This window comes from Labrus bergylta, chromosome 6, assembly GCF_963930695.1.
Source record: "Labrus bergylta chromosome 6, fLabBer1.1, whole genome shotgun sequence".
Lineage (NCBI taxonomy): Eukaryota > Metazoa > Chordata > Actinopteri > Labriformes > Labridae > Labrus > Labrus bergylta.
Window position 1 is genome coordinate 20,303,540 of NC_089200.1, and position 26,381 is coordinate 20,329,920.

A 26,381-nucleotide genomic window follows, 5' to 3' on the forward strand; every position below is an offset into this window, starting at 1 on the left:
CCAGCATAGGAGAGGAGAAGCAGGAATAGCAGACAGAGTTACAGCCGGAAAAAAAAAGAGAGAAGAGCAAAGACTTAGTAGAGATTAATTATCAAAAAGGTCATGCAGGAGTTAAAAAGAGCTGAACGAGCAAGAATCAGTTTCAGTTGTCTTTTAGTGTTATAGTTCCCAAGAGAGGGGGCGGGGGAATTTAAATTTCATGTTTCAAAAATCATGATTACACACCTACTGGATAATTTTTAAAGGTATTTTGGTAAGAAGAAATGTGTAGAAAAATAGATTTTTTGAGTGACACCAGAAAAAATATTATGTAAATGGCAATGTATCTTTTTTATGTTGGGGGGGGGGGGGGGGGGGGGGGGGGTCGAAGAGTTAAGATAATCAAATGGCATACTTACAAAAGCACAAGAACAATGTGTCCACACACATGGCATAGACGTTAAAAAAGCCATGTGCAATCATGTACGATCCAAATATCACCGTCTGAAAGAATCGAAACGTCGCACAGTCATTGTTCTGTTCTGGAAACAATTGTTTGCCTCAGGCAAGCACATAACAAAAACATCAAGAATCAAATTAAGCAAGTGGTCCACAAAACATTTAACTAAACTAATTTGCTGGTGCAACAGTTATCTGATCTGGATAATTGGAATGTGGAGTAACTGAAATGAAACACCCTGGTCAGATTTGTATCTTTCAGTACAGCTCTTTGAACAGAAAGCCATTTGAAGGAACACTTTGGAAGGTACTGACTAACCCTGAGAAAGGAAATGGAGGAAAATAACTCCATTGAAAGTTTTTCAAACTGTATTGTGAGAAAGTTTTCAATGAGCACGCTCAGCTCATTCTTCCTAAGAAACCCAATTCTGCCTTCAAGTTATTAATGCTGGTTTAAAAAAAAAAAAAAAAAACAGGTTAGATTTTTTTCATATTTGAATTTCCTCACCAGGAGTGGCACCCAGTAGTAATTTAGGGACGGCACCTCCTCTTGAATGACCGGTATTTTACGAGTGAAGAAGAAAAATGCAAGAACGCCTAGAAAACCAAAGAAAAGAGGAAAGAGTAACAAAAAGAGTGTAGCCGAGTTAGTGGATGAAATGTAACACTATTTATTTACCTTCAATCATCATATTCTGTGCAGGGAGTCTAAAAGCCTTTGCACACTGAGTCCGTTTTATTCTGTCCAAGATTGACCCGTTAAAAAAGAAATAAGATCTCATGTTGTGTTAAAATCATGTTTGCACACTGACTCAGAAACTTTCGTCCATTATTATTTATTTTGGAACAGGTTAGGTTCTATGCGTTTTTTTAGCATCCATTGCTGTGTGTGTGTGTGTGTGTGTGTGTGTGTGTGTGTGTGTGTGTGTGTGTGTGTGTGTGTGTGTGTGTGTGTGTGTGTGTGTGTGTGTGTGTGTGTGTGTGTGTGTGTGTGTGTGTGTGTGTAGTATTAATACCTCAAACATGCTGCCAGCCGCTGCTCAGGCTTAATAGCTTTGAGGGAATTGGGTGGTTTTCTTTTAAATGTGTGTTTCCAGTATAGTTAGCAGTGTATCAAACTGGAATGTGGGACAAAGTGAAATACAACTGGAAGCGATCTGCATAATTCTGCAGCTCCTTTATCAACAGATGAAACCCTCCTTGTTTTTGTCTTGTTTTCATGTAGGCGGTCCCCGTTGATTTTTTTCAAGTAGTGAAGGAACCACAAAATCAACTTCACTGCTTGATCACTCTGCATGATGATGAGCACGAGACATTTAGTCTCTTGTGCAAATTTACGCAATTAATAGAAAAATAAAAGCATCAGACTCAGTGTGCAAGGTGTCTGTCCCTTAAATGTACATGTTGTGCTTTCAAAGGCCAACAGACATCCTGTGCAACGGTACATTTAAACAGTGTATGTGGAAATAAAGTACATGAGCGAATTTATCATCCTTTTAATATTCAGGAGCACGTCTCATCCTGATGAAACTCACCAACACTTCCTGAAATAAGCAGTTTCCCCAGGAAGAGCAGAAAGTCAGTCACCTTGTCCAAGACAGCCACCCTACAGAGGACGCAGAGAAAAGTGGAGGAGAAATGAAGAAGGCAATGTCAAGCACTGACACTCAAGAGAGATCAGTGAGAGTACACACAGCACTGAAAACACAACGGTGAGAGGGCTGATAAGGAGGAGAAGGAGAGTTCTTACCGAATAACGTTCCTCATCAAGAGGAAGAAAGCATCCTTGGAAGAGGTGCAGAAGTTTTTCCCATATATTGCTATCTGTGGTGAGAAGAAAAAGCAGAACGTACTCGTTAGAGGGTAACAAACAGGCCACAAGCAGATGAACTGCTAGCAGATACTATGTGCCAAGAGATTTATCTTTCTGAACTCACCATAATGTATGCATTTCTGTTTATAAACTTGATGAAATGTTCCAGGCACCAGAAGCAGCATTTGAGGCAACAAAGCAGAAATCGAGCGCATCCATTCTGAGAACCTGGACAGACATTGTCGATCATCAACAACCCAACTTGACATGATCATTTAAAATGTGTTAGAAGGAGGAAGAGTGAGAAGGTGAATGACAGCTTACCTTTAAGTTTTTGATCCAGATACTCAAGGACAATTCGGATCATTTGCACCACAGCGAGGATTAGAGAACCAAAGGCAAGAGAACCTGTGTGGTAACTGTGGTAACAAGACACAGACGGGAGAAATAGATATCTGAAGATTTTGCGGGAGAATCTCAGATTGTATTCAGCCAATGCAGATGAAATAACAGCTCCCTACCGTATGGCTCTGCTAAAAGCAGAGTAGAGGGGGCATGCAGGGATGTCGCCTGGCTTCTTCAGGGCCCAGTAGTAGGAAGCGAATGCCCCGGCCAGTGTGCACTGACCCAGTGCAATGGTGAAGTTGACCAGCCAGAGAAAGGCGAACAGGTTACACAGATGGAGGACTAAGATGTAGCGGTGGTACACACTCTCCCCTCCGTAGAAGGCAAACATGCACTGGGACCCAGGACACACTTTGGTAATGTTGGTCTGACGGAAGGTCTGAAAGAAATCCGCAGATTTGATCTTAATGTGTCAGATATCCCGCTTAATTTGCCATTTAACAGATTGCAGGGAAAACAACTTAATAACAAAAAACAACTTGTGCCACTTTGTCTCTTCTTGTTTGTTTTTCTCTTCCTCTATTTTGCACGCTCAAAAGTCATTTACAATTTATTTCCCAATCTCCCAAGTTGTGTGAGCACATAGCATATAAGCATATAAATCCTATAAAAGGCTTACAGGGCCTTCTACAAACCAGGGTGGGTCCTCAGGCTGATAATAAACTCCTGTCACATACGCATTTATTGCTGTCAGCAACTAATGTCAACTCTATTAACACTGGAGCATTAGAGATTGATTCAGACGGTTTGAACACAGAACACACTGCCAGCTCGACTTTACTGGGAGCTACAAGAAGGAGCTATGACCATAAATTCTCTTTGATTGATTTCTATTATGAATGTAATAAAAGGCTGATCAAGAAAAACCTCATAGACCAAAATAGGGAAGAGAAAATGTCCAGATATAGAAGTGGCACTGGTTGCTTTTTTTCTTTTTAATTTTTCTAGACAGACAGATTATTCCTTTGGTAAATGCAGAGCACTGAAACTAACCTTGGGATTGCATGTGATGTTGGAGTACATGCATTTATCGTCAGCAGGTGTGACCTTGTAGACTGCATTACCAGAGGATGCTAAGAAGCTGTGGGCAAACTAGTTAAAGGTAACACAGAGGGACGTTTTCACCACACAACTATCAACTACTATTATTAAAATATAGTCAGTCTAGATAATACACTTTAGTTACATACTACAAACACGAAGCTCGGTCTATGTGAATGTTTTTTTTAGAGGGACATATATTAATCACCAAGTGCAGGAAGCAATGAATATAGTAACTACAAGGGTGTGTGATTAATCTAAACACAACTACAACCGACTACACAGAAGTGGTGAAGTTATTTTTACTTCTCTGAATATAACCGTGACTCGTCATGAAGGATACACTGCTATGACGGCCCAGTATGCGATGCAGACGGCCAGAAGGAAAAAAGTGATGATAGGATAGAAGAGAGTGGACATGATGTAGCTGATGGCCCTAAAAAAAAACAAGAAAAAGCAAAAATCTTTATTCATTGTGTTCTGTACACTGAAGTCAAAGAGTCAAAATCCATGCTACATTTTGAAGGAGTTAACAGAGGTTACACACACACCTGCTCCCCTCCTTCAGTAATGCAATAGCAATGCGCAGCCTCGTCCTCAGGAATATCAGCATGACCACAATGATGGCCTCAATCACAGAAAGCGAGATCACTGTATTACAAATGACATTTTATTAGTCAGTCAAATACAACATGTTTAAAGTGCAATGGAAGCTTTTAAAGGGCAAAGTTAAGGTAAGGGTTGACAGCTTACTGAAGATGAGCCACGTTTGGCTGAGCTGAAGGTAAATGCTGAAGTCCGTGTGGAAGCCGATATCAGAAATGGTGACGTTAGCACCCGGCTTCCCGCTCAGGGTGGCGTACTCCCAGTAGCAGTGCCAGATTCCTGAGCGACATCAAAAGAAAAGAAGGAAAGAGTATGTGCTCGGAAATGTAATTAAGGTAAGAAAAGTCTAAACCTAATGCATTTTCTCATTACAACAGAACTGCTAACAGAAAGGAAGGTGAGAATGTCAACAGTTAAGCATGTTAGCAACAACTTCAACATGTTGACTTATCATATAGCAGTAAGTTCTGACCAAGCAAAGAGGGGTAAACAGGCTGAGCTGTAATAAGTGCTGAAACAGACTACAATATCAGTGGGACTTTTCACTGTGTGTCACTCTGCCCATTGTTCTGAATACACATAATAAGCATTACAGCGAGTACAGAGTTAGTCTTTGTTTCTCATCATGGACTTCTGATTCCCACAAAAGACACTTATTCCCTTGGTTGTATTGTAAATGAAAACAGAGAAATGAATGTACATTGTTAAGTAGCAGGTCTGTGGAAACATGTGGACACAAACACAGCAGCGAGAGTGCAGGAGAAACCATTTTTGGAACTGGTTGAGTTGGTAGAGCAAGAAATAATAATTTGTTGTTGTTTATTACTGTTAACCATGTGCTACTTGTAGAAGTGTTGTATAACAGCAACATCAAGGCTGAGGTAGTCAATATCCGCGACTGTGATTTGTCATCCACACTCGGCCTGCTGCACTGCTGTGCTGCAGTTCAGTACATCACTCCCTCTTATGTGAGATTACTTTCGTACAAAGTATCCACTTCTAAGGTCGCTTAAGAAATATTGTGCATGCTTACCAAAGGCTACTGCAGTGATGACACCAAAGACGATGAGCCACAGGAGCACACCAGCAGTGAAGCGCAGCAGCAGGATGAAGACCAGACTAACCACCATGGTTATCACCAGACCACTGCAACAACAAACATACTGGGACCTGAGCTGTAATTGACTGGTAAATACATTTGAATCAATGTTTTAGAAAGTTGTATGTAAAAAGGAACTAATCAAGTGCTAATTCAACTAGGGCAGTAAGAACTCTTTGCATGTAAAAGTTACAGGGTGCTTTAATCATTAATTTAATTGACAGCTCAGATAATTTTCTGCACTCACAGAGAATCAAACCTTTCCCAAAAAGAAGCAGAAACATGTCAATCGTTCTTACATGAGAATCCAGTCCCAGGAATTTGCATAATCCTCAAAGATCTTCATGCCAACTTCTTTGGCGTTCAGCAGATTGGTGATAGTTCTGTGTTGGAGGAACAAGGTGAGGTGAGAAAAAGTGAGACAGAGAGGAGGAGACAAAAAAAAAAGGGGGATTTAACAAGAACCCAGAGAGGGGGCTTTGGCAGGTTGGTGTCAAGTCACTGCCACTGCCAAAAGTTGGTCACTAGGGATTCTCAAAAACATTTTTTGACACTTCATTTACCTTAAGTGCTCGCACTGCAAACCGAAGAATGCAATGTTAAAATGTTTTTGATATTCTCAGCTTTAAGACCTACTTACTGTATGTTATGAGAGTCTGAAAATAAGTCCCCTAACAAGGAGCTACAAACAGAATTAGTGTTGCTGAAGTGCTTTTGAGCTGTAGTTCCTTTAGTATGGCAGTTTAGCAGATGGTTTAGCGGCATGTTATTAAAGGTGATACAGATGACCATCCGGTAAAGCACATTCAGCTGTCAGATCAAGATCCAGGTGATTTGTATTCACAGTTAGGTAGATGTGTAGTAGTCAAACAAAACAAACAAATTGCTTCAAATACTTAACATTACAGATTTGGTATGAATGGTAATGTTTGTATTTTTTTATATATCAACTTCAACCTTATGTAAGATGTGTACAGCCTCAAGTGACCCAATATCTCGAGGGATCCTGACTCATCTTTTCCAAACCAAACACAAATGAGTCTGGGTTTGATGTGGAGGCTTTGATGTGGAGATTCCTGCACTATACACTTTAAACTTCATTAGGATTAATTAAATTAATGCACAGTCTTATTAAGTGACAATGGGTAGCTTAAATTTAGCTTCTCCCTTCAGCAAAAAGCTTCAGGAAAAATGAAACTGCAACACTTCAAACATTGTCAGAAAAGAACGACTGCAAAGCCGTACTGCAGATGCACTGCCCTATGACTCAGATGAATCTCAACAGCGCAGACAGAGGGGAGAGGAGGTCTGCTAACTCTGCTAGGGGACAAACACAACAGTAACAGGCAGTTCTGAAAGCAACCCTGTGATGAGGCGCTTTAATTCAGCTCCCTAAAGGTCACTGAGACATGCTCACAGGAGAGATTTTGGATCATATCCAGCTTTGTTATGCAATCTTGCAATCATATTAAACAACAAGAGCAAAGCTAATGAACACCAGGGGGCGCCACTTAACTCTCCATTTCATTTGACACACAGAAGAAGCAGATGACTAGATGGGGTTTTTAGGTTGATATATGCCTAAATATTATTAATCTGTCCTTATTCCTGTCCACTTTTAGAGGTGGAGGGATGCAGGAACAGATTTGGGATGAAGAGCACAAGCAAGAAGGTTAGTCTACTTAAAGCTACAGCAGAGGTTAACAAGCTGAAGTATATCATTTTTGAGACCTTTCCACTCCTCGCTGCACGGCCGTAACTTGGCTACAAAAAAAAAAAAAGGCATTAAAGCACATTATAATTTCAAATGAGGTCAGGGCAAATAAAAGCTGATCACAGCAAACACAGAATCATGTATGTTGAGAATATCAGCTCGCTGGGATGGATACATGATTTCTAATGCTCGTCAAACTTCTGCTATCTCAGTCGGTCTTCATCGATAGCATAGATTTACAAAGCAGACGTTGTAAGCTTGTAGGTACTCCTTGAGTTTTAATGTGGAACTTAAAAGGTAAGCTGCATTTTCATGCAATTGACATGCAAAATACTTTGAATGTGTTTGGACACATTCTTGGGCATCAGTGACATCAGTAACATGCCCACATGTCCTCCTACCCTTTAACATCAGTCCAGAGCTCTCTGGGTGCAGAGTTGACAGCCCTATGGACAATATAAGATTTAAAAAAACACTTCATGTTCCAGGATATTGTTTTTTTTTAATTCCTTATCTTTGGGATGTGATTTTTTGAATTTATTTTCTTTACTTGTAGAGCTGTTTGTACAACAAGGACAAAGATTCACATTTCAGGGAGGCAGATCTTACTTGGCAGCATCTTTCAGGTCGCTGACACTTCTCTTGTTGTTGTCACCGTCTGTGAAGATGGTCTGATTGGCTACGGTTAAGATTCCATTTCTTGTAATGAAATCAGGGAAGCACCGCTGAAGGACTGAAACACAGTTTCAAACATGTCTTTAACAATTTTGTGGTTTGTAGAACTACAGAAGGTTACTGCATTCACATGAGACAATAAAATTGGCTCTGTGTTTCTGTATAGATGGCAATGTTCTCCGAATTACAAGGTACGTGTTATGATTGTTTTAGATCTGTTTTTCTGAGTGAATGAGATAATTATTTCAGAATAAGTGTTAATATTCATGAAAAAAAAAAACAGTTTTTCTGAATCGAGATAATGATCTATAAATTATGAGTTGAGCTGGTTGTGTTTCTCTGCAATAATCTGAAAAACAGAGCTTATTTTCATTCTCATGTGAATACAATACCTCTCGATTAGAGCTAAAAATGAGTTTATGTGGCTAACAGTGTTTAGGATGATCGCGATGCACTCACAAGGTCTGCTTGGCACGATCATAGACGGGCAGTCTTCGTCTCGGATGACTTCTGCAATTGTCTGTAATGGAAACATACGAGGCGATGATTGAAAGGATTGGAAACCAGAGATTCATCTCTAACAAGTCATTAAATACAATATGATTAGTTAGACATGCAGTGGAGGAGACTGATTTCTTACAAAATGATTTGACCCAAATACAATAAATGTTCAGTTCAGTCTCATGAGCCAAATAATGAACACAATTATCTGATAGGTACACAAGAAGTATATCGTGTGTTTTCTGCTTTGTTTATTTTACTTTGTTTATGTGAATGCATATGTGCAGACCTTGAAACATGTTTGTGTTATTAGAAATGAATGAAGACAAGATAAAATAAGTTATTATCGGCACCAAAAAATTGAGTCAGTTTCAGTAGCAGGGGTAGCAGAGAGAACTCCCATGATTCCCCGTCAGCCTCGACGTCATCTTTTGTTATAGTAGTATTGATTGAGAGCCCCCTGGCGATGGAATCTACATATTATATCTTTAACTTTCGATCTTCCTGCCTGCTACGGTCACTTGAGCTGCAGATTTAAGAAGAAACTCTCTGAGATTGTGTCAATGACAGGCTTAATAGTGGGCAAACCAGAAAAGCCTCTGTCTCAACTATTTGCTGATAGGACGAGGAAGAAAGCGAGGAGTATCCTAGCAGATAACGTCCATCCTCTCTTCTGCCAGTTTCAGCCTCTGAGCTCCAGGAGGCGCTATAGAGTTCCTCTGGCAACTACAAATGTATTTAAGAAGTCATTTATCCCAAGTGCAGTAAACATCCTCCAGCTTACAATATGTCTGATAAAATCTGAACCATGATATGAACTGGTTTTAATGTGTTAACTTAGCTGCTATGTTGTCTGTTATTGACTGCTTTTATATGGTTTTAGGTATCTAGGAGACTATAAGGCAAATGTCAACCTCTGGAGGACAATAAAGATCTATTCTATTCTATTCTATTCCTGAAAACATACTACATTATTGCTACATTAATATAATTTTGAAAACACACACACAACCTTCTCATGCATGTAACTTCAGAAATGTCTACATTTCCTGTGATTATAATGACAGAGACAGATGAATTCTGTCTGATGTAACACTTTCATGCTTTAGATGATGTGGGAAGGAAAATCAATGATTCAGTTCAAACATTACGCCTGAGTTGTGAGGTGCTCCCACACAGCATCTCACTCTCTGGTTCTTACACAGCATCATGCCAACGTCACCATCACTGGACTCCTGCCAGCCGTCAGAACAGAGCTGTGATGTGGATCAGTGGATGTGAGCTCACTTTCACCTGTCTCTAAAAGTACAATCGATTCCAACGAGCTCTGCATCACAGAGACTTTACAGAAAACTAATGACGGCTGTGAGAGCACTACAAAGTGGATGAGTTTCTTGTTTTATTATAAAGAGTGTCTACAACAGAAGCAGAAGGTCTACATTTAGGAAAAGAAAATTCATATAAACTGTTGAATGAAATTCATGAGACAGGTATCCATGTGCACATTATTTGTCTAGAAGATCAGCAAAGGTAAGGGGCAAATAATATTACCTGGTCTCCATTAATAAAAGGAGCCATCCAAAACACTCACAGGGTTAAAAAAACATGAATTTTTTCTCATTGAAAATAGTCGAATAGTCTCTCACCTTGCTGCCAATCTCGAAGCCCGGCTTGCAGTATTTCTTGTAATATTCCCAGTTTTTGGTATTCCACGCATCCAGCAGAGTGGAAAATCTGTCAGGGCACTTGGAGACACAGAGCTGCAGAAAAGCAACACATCCTCTTAATGAGAGATCCCATCAATCTTGCATAATCAAGCGTGAAAAAGTCTGAGGGCAACATGAAGCAGTGTCAAAATAAGCTGCTGGGAGGGGCTTCACTCGGCCTCTTACCTGGGTTGTAGGGCACTGGAGGTTAATTAAAACTGCAGGATTGGCACATTTCAACATGTTGAAGTAGAATAATATGGCTTTGTTTCTGCGGAGACAAAGGAAGGAGACTTTGAGATGATTCAGATTACTTTTTTTTTTTTTTCCATCAGCAAGCATCTATGCACACGCACACACTCAGAGACAGGGAGTGTATGCACTCTGTAGTGAAGCCTGCCGCAAATAGTTGCAAGCCATCTCCCTGTATTGTGGTCAAATCCATTTTTTTTCTGTAAAGACAATTATGAATCAAGCTGACAAACAAATAGAGGATCACTACTTTTCCTTTTAACAGTACATTAAGATATTTTCCCACTTACGCATTAGGGCTGTTTTGTTGGCCACAGAATTGGCCGTGGCTGTCTGTTGGATAGACGACTTTCCTGGGGTCGCCGTGGATCCAGGCTGAAAATAAATCACAACTGTTGGATTTGTTACTTTCAGCTATATACTAGACCTTTCGGTGGCGCCGCACTGCTGCGACACAGACTCCTGTCCAAGACAAATTTCCCTTTGGGGACAATAAAGTATATCTTATCTTATAAGACAGTAGTACTATTGTAGCTGACAGTGTCATGTTCTACCTCCTCTCTGTGTAGTAACCAAAGGGTAAAAAACAAACACATTTAGAGGACTGCATTTATTCACGACAATTAAGAAGCAACATCTACACCAATAAAGAACACACAACAAAATCTATCCAGTTGAATCTGTTTGTTCTATTTCACTGGATAGAAGTAGCAGCAACCACAGATTTCAATTTACTTGGCAATCCATGTTTTTCATTTGTTTGGCCAACCTGAACAACACAGTGTTTAGGCCTTTCACCTTGTCAGCCAATGAAACACTGCTTGCTGAACAGCACAACAAAGGCAGTCTACAAGTCTTTGACACACCAAGGATGGTGAAGCTGAGAAATTCTGACATGCTTGATGGTACTTCCATTGTCATGTTGCTCTTTTTAAATGATTGGAAAGCAGTGAGTCCATCCCATGTCTGGGTGTAGATGCGGCGTCAATTACAGGGGGGGGGGTATATATATTGCGATATATACACTTAGTGATGTATATAAAAAATATCTGACTGATCGATGGAGAAACAAAGGTGTGCTCAACAGGATATTAAACAGGATGTGATTTTGTAAAACAAAAAGATTTAGAAAAATGGCAGCGAAGAAAACAATGGATAGGAATAAAGCTATTAAAAGAAAAAGATACATGTACACATACATAAATCCTGAGGGGTAAGGAGAGAAAGAAAAACCGTAAAATCAAGAGTGCAAGAAAATCAGGGCTCAAAAGGAGATCCACAGGACTGTAGTCAGTCACAGATAATATGACCTCTTCCACACTTCAGTGAACTCACTTGTATGAAGAAAATCTGATTGAAATGACAAGGAAGAGAAATCACCGCTCATAAATTCTTCAAGGAGTTCTAAACAGCTTTACATTCAGATCATTTCAAGTAAAAAAAAAAAAACCTTTAAGAGTGAGCAATACAAGCTGCATGTTTTGGTGAGGACATCTATTAAAAGAATAGCCATTCTCTTGGGAAGCGACATTTCTCAGCTCCCCCACACGTTTAACAATCAGGCAATTTGTTGAACAACCCACCATGAAATTTTGAATATTTAAAATGACAAACAAAAATATGGATTATTTCTCCTCAAGTGTCAGGCATCCTGTGAAGATAAGCATGTCTCCTATTTTGTGGCTGATTTAGGTTTTCGAGGTGACTTTCCGTTTGTAACTTTTAACCGTCAAACAGGCCAGCGATCAGTTCACATCTCTAGACCACATCTTCACTGGAACACATAACTACTGTCGTGCGTGTTTAGGTTTGTGCAGTTGTGTGCCTATTATGAAGCTTTGTGTGATGTAATCAGCAGCGATGTGTCAAACTCACCCACAGTACCCAGAGCGATGTAGCCGAGGATGACAATGATGAAGATAACGCAGCAAACAACATCAGTGCAGCTCCTTGGAACAAATGGGAGACAGGAAACGAACATGTTTACCAAAGAAAACAAGGTTATTTCTGAATAGTTTGTTGCTGAAGGACGACTTTCAAATCAGTATCATAAGCAAACACATGCACTTATATGTTCCCAGGGGGCAATGGGGAATTTTCCACCTCGACGCAAGGAGATTAAGTGTGTATGTACGTGTTTAACTATTAAGTCAAAAAAACGTGAGGCAAAGTTTTGTATGGAAAGTGCGAGTGAGGTCTTCATTTAGGTGCAGGACTGCTGCTAGGCATTACAATAATAAGGTGTCTTTGACTTGATTTCTTTTTTCAGAGAAGCTTTGGTAGAGCTCTACTGACTTTCTAATGAGACTCTGATCTCCCCCCCCCCCCACCCCGAACTGACTGTCCCACAGGCACAGAGGCAGCTATTTGAAGATCTCTCCACAGTAGGCCCAGTCTGCTACTTTAAAGCAACACCCCAGAGTCCCCCCCCCCCCCCTCTCTCTCTCTCTCTCTGAGTCTTCCTTTACAGTCTACCATAACTAGCTTTCCTTCCCTGCTCCCCACCCTGACTGTAGCTGTCAGTCCATCCCCTTTCTCAACCCTCCTTCAAAATCATTCAGCCTATAAGTGCTGTGAGCCCAGCCTTGACTAAAGCCAAGCTCAATCTGCTGTGCCCAGTAGTACTACACAAGGGACATGCATAGCCTTCTTGAAACACCATACCCGACACAAATTGACTCGAGACCCTCATTTCCTCCTGCTTTCGAACTCTCCTCTCTCCTTTCAACCACAGGAGCAAGGCCAATGTCAAAAGGAGGCCGGAGCTCAGAGAGATTTCCTCTGTGTAGTTCTTTGAAGACTTGATTGTCCTTGTTTTGTATGCAGGATGCTAACATGGGTCCATACATATGCGCGCTGTTCTTTCAAATACCATTTCAGTGGCAGACCTTCAAGAGAGACGAGCACACTGCTGCACACAGAGGGGATCAGCTGAGGATCAACCCATACAGAACAGGATAAAATAACAGCTTTAACAAACACTGCTGCATTTAAATTAAGCTGCAAACAAGAACCAATTACTATCTAAACTATACGCCGGGTGTAGCATCTTCAAATTAGGGTAATCCGTGTTACTTATTAAAGCGTGAATTGCAAATGATCCTCGACTGTTTGTGAGAGCTTCTTTTTATGGTCCTGCATTAATTACAGCTTTAAAGTCTGCAATCTGTGTTAACATATGGCTCCAGGTACATTGGTTTGCTGAAGTTAGCAATACAGAGGATTGGGAGTCTTGTCAGTCCCAGCAGGGCTGCTAAAACGCCTTCTCATTCCAGAAAAAAAAAAAGATACCTGGAAAATTCTGAACGTTATATCTGCACTCATAACCCAGGGAGCACATTTAGAGCAGATGACTGACTCATTGGCTGTCTGCTCTAAGCCTTCAGGCAAACATCCTAACACAGGCCAAAGCCTCCAACAGATGCGACTTAATGACCAAAAATAATAAAAGGAGTTGTTTGTTCAAATGAAATTAGGCTTAAGGACTATGTTACTTTGAAATCAACACTTACAGGTGTGTTTGGGAGACAATAGAGAAACAAAGGCAGATAAAGTGGGCACAGCTCTGCTCAGGGAAGACGGTAAATCTGAGAAGCATAAAGATAACCTGCCACACAAAAAAAGCAGAACAGTTGCTGAAATTATCTGTGCTTATTGTTAACGAAGGGAAACAAGGGAGTGCCATTTCATTCAATTAATAAAAAAAAGAACAAAGAGAAAAGCCGTCTGCGTGGCCATGGTGATGGTTGCATTCCTTGCCTTTGAGTCCCTCTCCTTCCTTTTGCATGTAGACAAGTTAGCAAGCACTCAGCCACATAACACAGGTGACCACAGAGGGATATATGTGAGAGGTGGGAGTCTGAAGCTGACCTTGCCTCCCCTCCAACATAATGCGACTGTTACAGTAGATCTGTCTTGTTTTTCCCACTGCCTCATATAGACACACTGCATTATTAAGACAAAGTGCAGACACAGCACCACTGTGCTAACACAAAGTCACCTTTGAGGCATGTGAGGATGAGTGTTGAAGGGAGGCTGACAAATTGTGAGGAGAGTAAAAACAACTCAGCTTTGTTCCCTTATCGCAGCAAAGCAGGCCACAAAATGAAGGCAAACTGCACATCTTATCGGACTACAACCTGGCCTCAATCGGAAACCTCAGAAGTCACCTACACATAGTTTCACATGCACTATGCACCATGCACCATGCACCGCCCTGCTTGCTTTGTCAGGCAATGCTGCTTTGAATGTCAAAACAAAACAAACTAAACATCAACATGCTTTGTCAGCACAATAGGAACTTCCATGTCAGTATTATACTTGCGGGGCTATTCTATGGGAGCCAAGGTGACATAGATTGCAGCAGTGCCACAAAAAAAGCATGGTTGTGATTGGGTGTGAATGTGCCCTGCTTTGTAACAGACAGTATCAGTGTGGGATTACTTTTACACATTTGCACTCAAAAAGGTAATTTGTTACCGCCATTTTCCACATACTGCGTGTGCCGCTATCCGTCAGCGCAGCACACTACGCTGACCCTCTGGTTAATAATTGTGTTTGCACAGCGAGCGCCGCGGCCTGTCTCCATTTCGAATACGCTGCAAGTCTACTTTGGGCAGAGTATGCTGCAGGCACGCGTCAAGCGGGACAACATTTAACAATCCATACAGGAAGTCAGACAAAGAAACACAAAGCGTTGACCAATTTCAAAATAAAACACAATATACAGACTCACGGTCGTATTTTCCATCACTTCATCAACATTAAGTCAAAATTGGCACCAAACGAACCACAACGCAACCTCAGAAAGACAAAGTAACATGTTGTTTGCATGTTTTGTTCTTTATTCCCGCGTGATCTTGTATTTCTCCTGTAATGTGTGTACAGCTGCTCATGGCTGCGCGCACGTTCTAGAAACGGATCCAGGGGGGGCAGGGCCGCCGTCCGGCAGAGCAAAACCGTGGCGCTGACGGACCACAGTGTGCTTACAGTTTGTGGAAATTGGGGGTCAGAGTCAAGGAAGCAAAGAAGGAAACTGATACAAATGGGAAGTTTTTCTAACAAAAAAAAAATCCTGTGGGAACATTTTAATGTATGCTGTTGAACACCTGAGTTGTAGTTCATTATTTTTGGACTGCACAAAGAAAAACCCTTTAACGTAATTTAGACTTATGAGATGGCTTTAGGTTGTGCAGTTGTGGATAATATTATCTATGCATTATATTTTCCATAGCTAGAGCCAGATTGAATTTACACCATGTACACTTTGTCTGTTATTAAGAGGACTGCTCAATAAACACGGACACCATTTCTTCATTTAAGCATCGAGCTCGCATGAATAGACGACCACAGAGTTGGTTCTCTCCCAGTTCTCATTAAGAAAAGCCTCTAAGCCACAGAAACATCAAAGTATCCTTGGAGCCTTCACCCAGCTGTAGCAGTGAAATGGGCTGGAGAGGGTGGGATAAAGAGGCACAGGAGGACGGAAACATGCCTTCACAGCAGCCTGCCAAACTGACACTGAACATAAAAGAGATGAGAGCCTAAATTAGCTCAAGAAATGACTAAATCGGCAAGAAAAAGCTTCCGGTAACACGTTGGTTTTATTGCAAAAGTTCTGTTCTTCTTTGTGCTAAAGAGAGTGTGTAGGGCAAACCTCTAAACTGAAAGATGTTAGCTGTGATTCTGAAAGAGATGTGGACCCAAGTCACAGATTTGAATATTTTGGACTCAATTTGACAATATCATAAAAGACTTACAACTCGATCTAGACTTCAACGGCAATGACTCTTGACGTACTGTATCTTGAACTTGAGCCCTATGACACTAACATACTTGAGTTTTAAAAGTGTGTAACCACGGAAGATACAGTGCAACTAAAGCGCATGCCCCCTTTGTCACTTACAGTATATGAAGGGGGGGTTCCAGAGGGTCGCAGTGGTAGGTAGGCATTACTACCTTACAAATAAAGGCAAAAAATATATAATTTCTCTATTTCTTGATCAGTTAAAATAATCCTTAAACCCGAGATCTGATCCAATGAAACACATTGTAAAACACAGAATTCAGAAACATTTAAATCATAAAAAAAGAGAAAACTCTGTTAAAATGACATTGTTGTTGATGAAGAGTGCTACAGACAACTTTAGGACTGGAAATTCAAAGTTTAGGGCTATGCACTTGACTCAGGAAACTTGCCTGTCTCTACTTGGTACTTGACTCGGGACTTGAGACCAAAGACTTGAGACTTATTTGTGACTTGCAAAACAATGAGGTTGTCCCACCTCTGGTTTCTGAATGTAGAGTATAACACTACTGACTCAAATATTCCTAAAATTGTCATTTTCAACCAAATTTTGATATGTCAGCCTTTCTAATCTTATTTTTTATATATTGAATAAAAAGAGTATTGTCTTAACTACTATTGTTTTTCTAATTAAAAAACACATTTTAAATAAATGCATGCATAAAGAAGCTGTGCCTGGTGTAGATTTGTAGTTTTCATGAGGCAGATAGCTGGCTGCAGTTTATCAGCAGTAGTTCTTCTGTTCATCTGGGTGAGAAACAGGAGACATTTCACTTTCTCCCTGAGATAGTCCAGGTGATGTGTGGACTACATCTCTTTTAGGTGTATCTGGCTGGTTAATAGTGTGTGTCATTGGGCTAACTCCAGCCACCAGCTTGACTTATGGCCATTGATCTGTGTGGTGGAGTGGAGAGAGCTGCCAGTACTTCGACCTCGATCTTTATTAACGCAGCGTGACAAATGATCAATCCAGAAGCGCCCTGACGGGTAGCTGCCAAAAGGATTATACAATCGTCAGAATCCATAAACATGTAAAAAATAAGATGTTAAAAGATTGTGAGTTGTTGTTAAAGGGTGAGTTCATCCAAATGACCAAAAAACCTAGTCCGTCTCTCACAACTTGTATTAAGTTATAAATCTATGCAAAAATTCAGATTTCTGTCTCTGGTAAACCCCCAGGTCTATCAAGCATTTAGGTGAACTGATCTTTTTTCCTGATATTATCTTCAGTGATGTCTCTGAATGTGTTTTTATAGAGATATATATATAAGATATATATAACATATAAGTGAAGCTACTAATGAGTCATACTAATACCAATAGTGGCCCCTGTGGGAGCATGAAAAGATTACCATCACCTCTCTTCCAACCGCTCACAATCCAGGCTCAGCTTGTAGAGCAGTGTCAGTGTGTTAAATATCAGGGATCAGAGATTGACACCTGTCTCTGCTTTTCACAGAATGCTGACTCTGTTTACACAAAAAGCACAACAGCACCTCCACCTGATGAGGAAACTACAGACTTTTCATTGGGCAAACACATTTCAACTCTGGTTTACATATCACTTATTCAGTCCATCTTCACTTTTAAAACCTCATCCTGGTACAACTCCCTCACCACCACACACAAAACAGAACTCTTCCGCATAGTTAATCAGGTCAGCAAAATAATCGGTAAATCCCAAACTGCCCTCTCTGTGATCAGGAGAGCCACACTGATCACATAGGACCCCTCTCACCCCCCTCCTTTCACTTACTGCCATCAGGCAGACGTTACATAGTCCCTCTGGTCGGAAAAACATCTCCAAAAAAACCTTCATTCCCTCTGCAATAACCACCCTGAACAAAAGAAAATGGACACTTTTTAGCAGCTGGTGTTTTGAACAGTCCTCTTTTAATGTCTGTACTTTGTGTTGTATTTTTTTTAATGAAATGTAATGTTTGAGCCTTGTCAAAGGAGAATTTCTGTCACTGTTGGGACAGACATAAAGTACAGTATATCTATCTATCTATCCATCTATCTATGTATGATGATAAATATATGTATTACCTGTTGTGAACCGGGCCTCTGAAGTTTGGATCAAACTTGCGTGGTTCACCTACAAGACAAGCAGAGCAGAATAACATTAGTTGACAAAAGGTTAGACTCATACAACACGTGTAAAATTCACTGTAATTCACATTGTCTGTAGGATAGCTGCAAGCAGCACTTGCCTGCAGATATCGGTTTGTAGTGATCAATCAAAAGCTTAAATGGTGTTAGATGACCACTGATGGAGGTTGAGGAAAAGACTTCTGCATTCAAGCCTGTTTTGTTCTTCATAGAAATTGTTTACATGTATTCAGCCAATGCCCTAAATGCAGATAGACTATTAGACTTTAAACAGAAACCAGAATGCTTCCAAAAATAAAAACCATGCCACATTTCTCCAGATTTATGTGCAGAATCTGTTAAAAGAAACCAGATAAAGATTTACTCAGAATAAGAACTAAAATTGTTATGACAAGGCTCTTCTTTTAGTGTAATTAAGTACATGGAAAATAACATATCCAAATGTTTATGAGCATATTTCACAAACATTAAAACCTGCTGTGCTACTCAACTGGCCAGGATAAACTAACTAGGCCATTTTACAGTGCCGGTCTCATGCAGCAGCAGGGCTGGGATTAAACTGGATATTCATCACTGAAGCAGTAAAGACAAAACAATCAAGCTAACACATATTTAATAATAAATCATTTGAAGAACTACTAAGCCAAACAGCTTATCTGGGTCACAGTGAAGATTCCCAGCAAAGTAAAAACCAAACCACAGTTGCAGGCACCATCAGTCACCAAAGGGGGCAACTGCTTACGCTTATAGGTGAGATTGCAAATGTGAACATATATCTTAGAGCTTCCTTGGTGACTAAGTGGTCCATACCCAAGTTGAAACTGAGCATGAGATGTTCTGGAGGCCTTATTAATCATAACATGTGGAGCGTAATATCTCCAAGCAGCTGGGGCAGACTTAGGAGCGGCACGATCTCCCATCTGCCCATTCCCAGAACCGATCCTGTTGAAAGAACATGCAAGACTTGCTGTTGAAAGTGTGAGAAGTGAGAACACTACTACGTAGTTACGGAAGGGTCAATTCAAACCGTACATTAAACATCCTTTAAAAAGACTCAATTTAATGAGCACAAACCATTTTAATTCCTATTCTTTCAACAAGTTTCATCTGTCCTGCTTCAGCTTAATGTATACCTCATCAACAAAGCTTTACATAACTAATTCTACAACCATTACTGTGCTGAGTCAGCCAGATAATCTTAATAATCTTACATATGTTACTTAAAGTGATTTCAAACTGGGCGGCAGTAATATGAATATAACTATCAGTCTACCAGGCAAAATTCAGGTCGACTCGTACGCTACAGACCAAGTGGTGCTTAAATAAATTGTTCCATATATAACAAACACCTAAGTTGTAATTGATTTTTAAGGTTAGTGATTCCTTAACATTAGCTAAAAATCGTGGTACAAACGCTGCGGTGTAATCTCTGTGGCCGGCTTCTTTTAAGGGCCGAGCTGACCAGCATCTCCTGTGGCTAATACACTTACTACTGACAAGTACCTCATACAAACCCACTGGAAAAATACCCAAACATCCCTTAAAGGTGAACTTGCTTTGACCTCAGTGTCAGTCCTTCTTTCACTATGATTTGAATGTCTGCAGCACATAATTGTACTAACTTCATCATTCGCAAAAGGTCAGTAAACTGCCAAAAACTGTAAATGCAAAGATCACTGCAAAAAATGTTCACAGCAGGCTTTATTTGTCGACCAGAAAAAAAGTCCATTCACATCTACAGCATATAATAGGATATATGCTAGTATCCTAGGATTTATGCTGGTGCCTGGACTGGACACAATTGCAACAACATAATAAACTCTGCTCTTCACACTCTATCTCTGCCTCAAAAAATAAACTGATTCAGAGGAGTAAAACCCGGCAGCTGCCCACAACAAGACACCACACATTGTACCCGAAGTGAGTTCCCAATTGTCTGACCATGGTGGAATTCTTTTGAACTTTGAAAGTTTTTCACAAGGCAATATATCTGTATGGGTTATGCCTTTTCCCACAGGGATTTCTCTACCATAGCAGATGTAGTCTGATGGATACAGACGATAATTCCCTGGGCAAGCAGAAAAATGATGTCAGGAAAGCAAGAGAGCAACAGTCACTCACCAACAGCATTGCTGTCCTAGGCTGCACAGTCAGCAGCAAAAAATAAAATATGCTCTGGACCACAACTGTACTTGGATTCAGGTGAGCTGGCACAGTAACATTTGTTTCTCCTTCAAGACTATACTGGTAAGGGTAAGACTCCTGGCAGATGGAGAACAGTGTGTCAAAGGTTAGAGTTTAGCTTTCAAATAATGGCAGGTCTCACAATCCTTACATGCACTGTAGGTGTCTTTTCAGCTCTTTGTCATGGAGGCAATGTGAGCAGCTAACTTCTCTTTTAGGATACCTATGAGGGGCTCCATGTCCGTTTGTTTTGATCCTTGTTGTTAAAAATACTCTTTTAAAGCCATCTGTTAGGCTTTCACTAGAAGTCACTCATTTGAGTTATGTTTCAGGTCTAAAAATGGGTGATGTTCTAGGTTAAGTGTGTGAATTCCTCAGCCAAGGACACAATGTCACCAGACCAGGTGCTCACTGCGGCATTTGCAGAGAACAGGACCTGAAAGTACAAGATACTGCTCTTATCTCAAATGAATGATCTAAAATGTTGACAACAAAGCCATGCATGCACAAAGTATACTTCATACATATAATCCTACAACACAGTGAGATTGATTAAACTGTCATTACTGGAGAAGGTTTTTTCCAAACCTTTAATAAAATATTGCAGTGTATGGATACACATGAATTGAGTCCAATACCAAGAATCAGGGTCAAGCATTCCAACTTACACTAAAGGCCTAACAAAAGGATTGTGCTGCTTTTGGCCTCGCTAAACAGTGAAGATGAATCACCCCTAATTGCACTGCAGAGCAAACAGGGTCAGTGATGGTTGTGCCTACTGAAATGAGCCATTACACAGCCATTTGTGGAAAAACTGTCCCCTTTGTATGCAAATAAGCATCATTGCAAAGAAAATACCCATCTAATTCAGGAACACTAGTGCTAACAACCACAAGCAGTTTGAATTGAGACAAAAACCATCTGCCTAGACCAGGTGATAACTGCACAGCGGTATTTTTAAGAGGTGTCATGGGCAAACTTTCCAGTCATCATGAAAACAAATTCTACCACTTTAAATGGTCTGCATTTAAAGTCTGCAACAATTACTTTGACATTAAATTATTAATATAACTAGGGTTAAAATCAGTCAGGTGTCAGCAGATGGACACCACTACCACATCTGTGGAGACAATCTGGGGCCAATATGTATGTTATATATATATATATATATATATATATATATATATATATATATATATATATATATATATATGCTCTGAAGTGCAAAACACTATGACAAATAACAAAAAGAAACAAATAAGAAGAAAAATCAATGGCAAATCTAAAAACGCAACATCAAAATAAAATAAAAACATCTGATTTCATCGCTGTGTTCTGATTCTGTCGTTGTTTTTTCTGAATTGTCGTGTTTCATGATTTGCTGTCATCGAGTTTTGCACTTCAAGGCCACCGTAGACACGAGGGTGTGAGTCCCACACCCCCAAGATTGCCTTTGCTTGTTCCATTGAGAGAGGACGCATATTTTAAACGGTGAAACCTGTCTGGCATCAAAATACGTAATACTTTATACATTCTTGTTGAATCAGGCCCTCAGTTGGAACTGAAAATAGCTCCATACCACTCACATTTTAATATGAGCCTTTTTTAAAGCCAGCTACTGAGCACAATGGGCTACTGTCAAATTAGCTATTCTTTGAGACTTAAGATGCCTCCAATTGCTTTCATATTCTAGCGGTTTTCTAAACCCGTTTTGCCAGCAGGCTGCATCACATTATCTACATCAGAGTTAATAAGACATACAACTGCTGAGGTCAAGCATGACATGAAGCTGGTTACCAGACAAGAAGCAGAGTTATATATGGCAACAACAAAAAAAATAATTTATCTTCCTAGGTTGTGTGAATACTCAAGACACATGCAGGTCTCCACAGTTCGGGGACAATAGGGATTAAACAGGTTACTCCATATGGTGAGAGAGCAAGCTGCATCACATAAGCCGTTTTGCACTCCGGATAATATCTAGATATGTACAGGAGGACTTCTCCGGAGATTCTCCCGACCTAGCCGTTCACAAATGCTCCTCACAGCGGGGGACTATCCCTGTCAGAGGGGAGGGGGGTCGGGGGATTTCCTGAGGTAAGACGTGACGTAAATAAACAATGCGGAAGTAGCGGCCGAAGCAACACAGTCCGCTACACAACGTTATAATGAGAATATTTGCCTTTATATCAATGCTATGTGTAGTCCAATGGAATGACAACATCCACAAAAGAGCAGGGAGACAACATACTGACGAACAGAAAACATAATGCAGCTGTTTAATTACGTGCATGGAGATCGTAGAGGTCATGTACAGACACTTTAGGCAGTGACTGTATATAAACGTTACTCGGGTCCCATTGGCTCAAATTGAAATCTCTGGAGTATATGCTGCTGCGTTCAGACATCAGCTCACTCTGACTTTCTGCGGATTAAATACTAGGGGTATGGCCGGAGAAATTACGGAGAAAGTCCGCGCGAAAAATGCGGCTGTTTGCGTTCACACTAGGGGTGCAAACGAGTACTCGTTCATTAAATAATAATCGGTTACAAAAAAATGTAATCGATAATCGTTTTGGAGTCCACATTTTTGTAAATGTTCCTTGTTGCATTGTGGGTTCTAGGATAGGCCTAATTCAAAACAGAAAAAAAGGAGCACGAGCGCAAAAAGAAAATAGATGACAAACAAAGCGCTGATAAAGGCTCTGTACGCTGCTACCCTAACAAAAATATCCATTTAATTAACCCCCCCTATGAATTCACAATGAACAAAAAGTCCCAAACAAACAAAATATGCAATATGATCTATGAAAGTTCAGTTCAAATTGTCTTTTTAGTCCACAGAAAAAGAAGGACTTTGACTTTGCGATTACCGCTTTACCCCGCCAAACCAAAGACGTTTGATCATCCAGGACAGAGCAGCATAACTAGATGTTTTCCTATATTTTGGAATTTTAGATGATTATTTTTTTAATAACTACAAAATGGAACAACCTTATAGGGAGAAATAGCTCATAGCGGACGGACGAGTGAGATTGAGTGAGTGTGTCATTACGCACAGAGGAGAAAGATGAAACAGACAGACACTTAAATTGTTCACCTGTATTGTAACTTCATTTACCAGAGTAAAGTGTGCTCTACACTGCAGACTGTAGTCTTTGTTGACAGAATGTTGCTGTCAAAACAGCTTCAACGTGCGATGAGTGCGCATTGAGGTCTGCACGTCCGCTCGCCACACTCACTGCTCTAATTATAATAAAGTGTTAAAACGGTCATAACACCTCTGTGTGAATTTTTATTTGAGGTTTGCTGTCTGTTGAAGTAAGAAATGTCATGTTTGAATGTTAATACAAAGGCATCTTACTAACAATAATTAAAATCCCGAAGATTCAAATTAATCAATAGATACAGTCGGCACTGCGTCATAGTTGGGGGCAGGGCCTCCCGTGGGGGAAAAGAATCACAGAAAAAAAAAAGAACTACAAAACGATCACTTGAGTACTCGCTTTAACAATGGGAAGAGTAATCGATTAGAGAAAATTTTGCATTTCTGCACCCCTAGTACACACATAGCCTAAAGTCCCTCGGGTAGCCAAATCTCCAGAGTTTTCAGGAGATTTCCGTATGTGTGAAACGGTTATAGAGATCAAAGAGTGGCAGTAGTGAGAAGACAGATTGTGTTGCAGAGAGTGTCAGGGAGTAGATCATTTTTTCAGTCATGTCAATCGTTTCTCGTCTGTTTGGAGTTGTGCAGCATGCCTGTGCCCAGCTTGAGGACCAGCATGCACTGTAGTCCAGTGCCAAACAAAGGCAGTCATTATGCCCTAAATCCAGAATACAATACTCTCTCTCCAATAGCAAACACATTTCATTATATTGGTGTTCAGGATTACACACTCTCATTCAATAGCATTCAGGTGACATAAGCAGAGTCAGAAATAAACTTCAGCGGGGTATCTGCCACATGGCGGGTAAATGTCTGTACAATAAAACCACAGCTAGTTTAAAAACAGAGGGAAATACACCTTGTGCAAAGGAGCCATTAATAATTGATAAAATACTGGGTCCAACTGTGTTAAAAACCTATTTTAGAAACTTTGAGGGAATAAAATCAAGGCTGCATGTAGCTGATTTCATGTGGGATAACATTTCAGATAAAAAAGGACAAGGACACCATCTCAGATCTGCTAAAATAACAGTGAATTTCCCTGCTGGTGTCTAAAATGCGGTCTGGGTGGGTCCTTGGGCGGTCTGGGTGGGTCCTTGACTTTGTTTTGTAAATTAAAAACTTCTTACACAGCTCTTGAGAAGCATCAGTAAAATAAAGGGGGAGGCGGTCGTGATTGATCATGAAACCTTGAATGAAATTAGAAAATGATACCTTATCAAGACAATTAGATGTACTGAAACAAATGTATGTAATAAAACTTAAGCACATTTGATTGTATTGGCCAGTAAAAATATGCTTTGCAGGTTACACTTTTTTTATCTACCTGCCACCTTGGTCGCTGAGCCAAAAAGTTACATTTCCAATCCTGGAAATAAGCATGTGCTTACTCAGCTAAGCTTCATTCAGCTTTAGCTGCTGTTCTTACTGACAACAACTGAGAGAGATGAAAATGATCAGTGATGCCTGGACTCCAGCAGGCTCTGCAATACATGACGGCTGTTTGGACTGCAGTGCAATCTGTCAGTGCAGGACTGGACGAGGATGGAAGACTGGATGTGTGCCGCTGCTCTAGTCAGCCTGAATGGGGGTCTGTAGTCAACAACATTTGGAAAAAGCCTGGCAGGCATACTACACTGGGACAGCTAGAGTCACTGTTAGCTCCACTTACTGCTCGTCTCCTCTATTGACATGGTGTTGGATAATGTCATCGTGTCCTGCTGTGATGGATTTACGCATAACACATCAATCATGATAGTAATCGAAGGCTCTTGAAGGAAATAATTTTGATGGGTTAAGAAGTTACGCATCAGGGTCATACAAAAGTTTGGCAGTGATCTTCAATGCAATATCCCATTTGCATTTGATTCTAGTCTGTGTGGATCAGTTTTACAGTGGTGACGACCTAACAACATACACTAAGTCTCAGACAACCATAAAAAAATCTGTGTTATAATAAATTCCACCAATTACTTTGAATAAAAAGCTTTGAATAGATCGGAAGGCATGGGGACAATGCTTCATTCTGAAGTCAGACATTAACACTCAGACAGATTCAGAAGTACGTGCTGAGATTGACTTCTGAGACTTAACTTCATAGTGCCTGTGCTGGAACAGAACCACATGTAACAACTCGGCAAAGTGATAAAGCTTCCGGGGAAAGTCAAAGACGCAGTTCATTGCCTTGTATTGCACACTTTGGGAGGAGACTGAAATTTCACAGTTATCTCCTGTGGCTCACTTTATCACAAGGTTATGCTGCTCAGCGATTGTGAGCACATTTACTGTGTCACACATACATTTATGTGGCACTGCAGACATTGTAAGATGTGCTAATGAACAGTAAGAGCAGAGATAGATTAGAGCACACACAGCACATCCAAGTTATTAAAGTACATAAAGGACAGTGTCAAAACATAAAAATTGGTTTGGAATATTAATCATACAGTACAGTGTTGTCATCACACTCTCCTGCTTCAAACTTTCTTCACTCTCTCTATCCCATTTCCACCCCCACTCCCCCAACCCCCTCCCCTTGCTGCTCAGCTAGTCTCTATAAAGACATCCAGTAAGCAGAGACATAAACACGGGCAGACACAGGCCCTAGTGTCCCCAGGCTCCACTGTCCAACACAGGCCTCTTTCATACTGTGGTCAGGCAAACAGCTCGAACACTGCAGGTGCTCTAAATGGGTTGGGTCAGAGGGGGCAAATATGGAACCTTTTTTTTCCTGCTGTTGTTGTTTTTACTCTCGTTAACATTTCCAAGACCTGGAGTGAGTGGAGTGCTGTGAGATAGCACTTCTTTTTAAAGCTATGTTAGGCTTGGATCCAATTTAGCTGCAGCTACAAATAAATATAAA

The 26,381-nt window shown here is 40.5% G+C and overlaps 1 protein-coding gene across 7 annotated transcripts in view; it reads right to left on the reverse strand.

Annotated features, from left to right (window-relative positions):
• The window catches only part of slc44a5b (solute carrier family 44 member 5b), a 36,873-nt gene that overhangs the window by 3,622 nt on the left and 6,870 nt on the right, over nucleotides 1-26,381 (reverse strand). For 2 of the 7 annotated variants that reach the window (XM_065955957.1, XM_065955956.1), the window contains exons 2-23: nucleotides 18,106-18,154; nucleotides 12,126-12,199; nucleotides 10,541-10,625; nucleotides 10,185-10,269; nucleotides 9,939-10,052; nucleotides 8,251-8,311; nucleotides 7,726-7,849; nucleotides 7,518-7,562; nucleotides 7,134-7,166; nucleotides 5,702-5,785; nucleotides 5,337-5,449; nucleotides 4,451-4,582; nucleotides 4,249-4,348; nucleotides 4,041-4,133; nucleotides 3,650-3,737; nucleotides 2,773-3,035; nucleotides 2,576-2,670; nucleotides 2,376-2,479; nucleotides 2,189-2,262; nucleotides 1,974-2,044; nucleotides 947-1,035; nucleotides 399-483 (exon numbers count right to left, since the gene is read on the reverse strand). In XM_065955957.1, coding sequence (XP_065812029.1) covers nucleotides 399-483; nucleotides 947-1,035; nucleotides 1,974-2,044; nucleotides 2,189-2,262; nucleotides 2,376-2,479; nucleotides 2,576-2,670; nucleotides 2,773-3,035; nucleotides 3,650-3,737; nucleotides 4,041-4,133; nucleotides 4,249-4,348; nucleotides 4,451-4,582; nucleotides 5,337-5,449; nucleotides 5,702-5,785; nucleotides 7,134-7,166; nucleotides 7,518-7,562; nucleotides 7,726-7,849; nucleotides 8,251-8,311; nucleotides 9,939-10,052; nucleotides 10,185-10,269; nucleotides 10,541-10,625; nucleotides 12,126-12,199; nucleotides 18,106-18,154 — 2,061 coding nt within the window. The remainder of the gene's footprint in view (nucleotides 1-398; nucleotides 484-946; nucleotides 1,036-1,973; nucleotides 2,045-2,188; nucleotides 2,263-2,375; nucleotides 2,480-2,575; nucleotides 2,671-2,772; nucleotides 3,036-3,649; nucleotides 3,738-4,040; nucleotides 4,134-4,248; nucleotides 4,349-4,450; nucleotides 4,583-5,336; nucleotides 5,450-5,701; nucleotides 5,786-7,133; nucleotides 7,167-7,517; nucleotides 7,563-7,725; nucleotides 7,850-8,250; nucleotides 8,312-9,938; nucleotides 10,053-10,184; nucleotides 10,270-10,540; nucleotides 10,626-12,125; nucleotides 12,200-18,105; nucleotides 18,155-26,381) is intronic. The other 5 variants (XM_065955960.1, XM_065955959.1, XM_020650036.3 and 2 more) reach the window with 3 other exon arrangements.